Source organism: Hylobates moloch, unplaced genomic scaffold, assembly GCF_009828535.3.
Source record: "Hylobates moloch isolate HMO894 unplaced genomic scaffold, HMol_V3 SCAFFOLD_7, whole genome shotgun sequence".
Classification (NCBI taxonomy): Eukaryota; Metazoa; Chordata; class Mammalia; order Primates; family Hylobatidae; genus Hylobates; species Hylobates moloch.
This window is the reverse complement of record NW_026652282.1, coordinates 6509987-6512322: the sequence shown is the minus strand read 5'-3', so window position 1 is coordinate 6512322 and position 2336 is coordinate 6509987. Positions and strand designations below refer to the sequence as shown.

At 54.7% G+C, this 2336-nt stretch overlaps 1 protein-coding gene across 1 annotated transcript in view; it reads right to left on the bottom strand.

Annotated features, from left to right (window-relative positions):
- The window catches only part of SHROOM2 (shroom family member 2), a 52034-nt gene extending 50141 nt beyond the window's left edge, over positions 1–1893 (bottom strand). The window contains exon 1 of the mRNA XM_032756549.2: positions 1005–1893. Within this exon, the coding sequence (XP_032612440.2) occupies positions 1005–1889 (885 nt within the window). The 5' untranslated portion in view covers positions 1890–1893. The remainder of the gene's footprint in view (positions 1–1004) is intronic.
- Positions 1894–2336: the final 443 nt, after the last annotated feature.

Below are 2336 nucleotides of genomic sequence, written 5' to 3'. Positions count from 1 at the left end.
TTTTTTTTTTTTTTTTTTTTTTTTTTTTTTTTTGCGACAGGGTCTTGCTCTTTTGCCCAGGCTGGAGTATAGTGGTGAGAACACAGTTCACCGCAACCTGAACCTCCTGGGCACCGCCACACCTGGCTAAGTTTTTTTTCTTTTTTTGTAGAGATAAGGTCTTGCTTTGTTGCCCAGACTGGTCTGGAACTGCTGGCCTCAAGTGATCATCCTTCCTCCGTCTTCCAAAGTGCTAGAACTGCAAATGCACCACCGCACCTACCCTGGATTCTTTTAAAAAGAAACTGCATCTATCATTGCGGAACTTTTTTTCTTTGAGATGTGCAAGTGCAGATGTAATAGGGAGAAAAAGCTTTCAAAGGGGGTAGGTGCAAGAGAGAAAGAGACTGTTGACTTTGAAGCAGGGCTAAGAAATATGCAGTTTTCTAGAAAGCTGGACATTAACTCTCACCATCAAAACTCTCACCTTAAAAAAGTGCAATCACTTAATGTGTTTTAAATACATTTTGTCCCAGAGCAATCCTTGAAAATACTTGCAAATAAAAAACAGAATACTAAAAAACCCAAATACTATAAATATTAAACGTCATCCATCAGTGTTTGAAAAGTGGCTATTGTATGTCATTTTAAGCTTTTACATAAACCACACATTTCCATGTCAGAGGCGTTAGTTATCATTTTCCATAGTTTCTCCCTCCAAGTTCTTTGCTGAGTATGAAGGTAGGAGCAAGCTACTTAAGGGGAAACTCAGTTAAAGCCAGAGATTATGGCAACGAGAACGGGAATGAAAAATGTGGGTTTTCGGGAATATGGCACTTTAAATTGCCTTGAAGGTGTCAACTTTGTGCCCAAATACCTCTGACACAGAGGGCACTAGGAGATCTGGAAAAGGTAAATGCTCGCACAGCTGAGGCTGAGTAGCCCTGGCGTCAGCCACTGCATTCTGGGTGTGTCCTGTCCTTGGGTTACGATGATGGTCAAGGGGGCTGTGGCTCCATGCTTACCTGCTTGTAGTGGTCTGTGGACGGTGAAGACCGGGACCTCCCATGAACGTGCTGCGGCCTCTCGTGTGGGTCCAGGCTCACATCCAGGATGTCATCCGCTGAGTGGCAGCGCCCGGAGCTCCTGGCCTCCAGGGGCTTCCTCTGTTCCTTCCAGGAGGCCTGATACTCTGCAAAGGTGCCGAGCCTCCGCGGCGGGTCTGACGTCCCTGCCTTCTCCGCTGCGCTGTGAGTGTTGAGGCTGTCCCCAAGGGAGGTGGTGTGTGACCAGGGCTCCGTGCCCTCATATGTGCGGCCTGCTGTCCGCGGCCTCTCTGGCTTGTCTCTCGGGATTCCGTGAAGAGCTTGCTTCTGAGCAGGCCTCTGGGGAACAGGTTTGCTCGTTTCCTCAAAAAACTTCCACCTGTCAGCAAATGTGCCCACAGTATCCTCAGATGTCCTGGGGTGCTGGTGAGGACTGTAGCCCCTCGTGAGGCCCACCTCGTTCATCTTCTCGGGTTCCGAGTAGGACTTCAGTTTCTGCTCAGCTGTGAACCGTCTCCGGCCTCCGATGCGGGGCGGGTGGGGCCCGCCACCTGTAGATGAGGGTGGCTGGGCCAGTCCTGCCTCCCAGAAGTGGGGGACAGCGTCTGGATCCCCCATCCGGTGTTCCAGTGACTCCGGGTATAGGTCTGCTGGGTTGGGGTCCAAGTCGCGGCGCTTGAAGGACGTGGCCCTCAGAACCCGGGCTTGGGCCTCTTTCAGGTGGTCTTTATAGGTGCCGGCGAGGGGTCCTTCCTGGGTGCCACCTCCTAACCCGGCCCTCCAGCGGCAGGTGGCATCCTCCGCCTCGCCTGCTGCAGTCAGAGCCACTGTGCTCCGGCTCTTCTGCAGCTTGGCTCTACGCATCTGGATCTCATTCCGCAGGGTGGTGGCAAAGCGGTCGCTTCTCCGGGTGGGCTTGCCCACGTGGGCGTCGAACGGTGGCGGTCTGGTGGTGCTGTCCTCTGGACTGCTCTCAGGCCGGCGCTTCCCCTCCTGGGTCAGGGAGTGCAACAGGGGTGTCTCCTGTGGGCAGATCCTGCTGCTCTCCCCATCTGCCCACGTGATGCTGGCTGCCAGCCTCTGGCTGGCTTTTTCTGCACGGCTGGCCCTGGGAGGCTCCTGGGCTCCCGCGGAGCAGCCCTCGACCCCTGTGTCCAGCGGGTAACACCGTCCTGTCTCACGGGCATCTGGAGGACCCTCAGGCTGAGGTAGGTGATGGCGTGGGCTCTGGCCCACCGTGGGTGGGGGAAGACTCTCGAGGGTTCCAGGGGCCGTGTCAGAAGGCCAGCATCCCGCCCAGAGCTGTGCCGC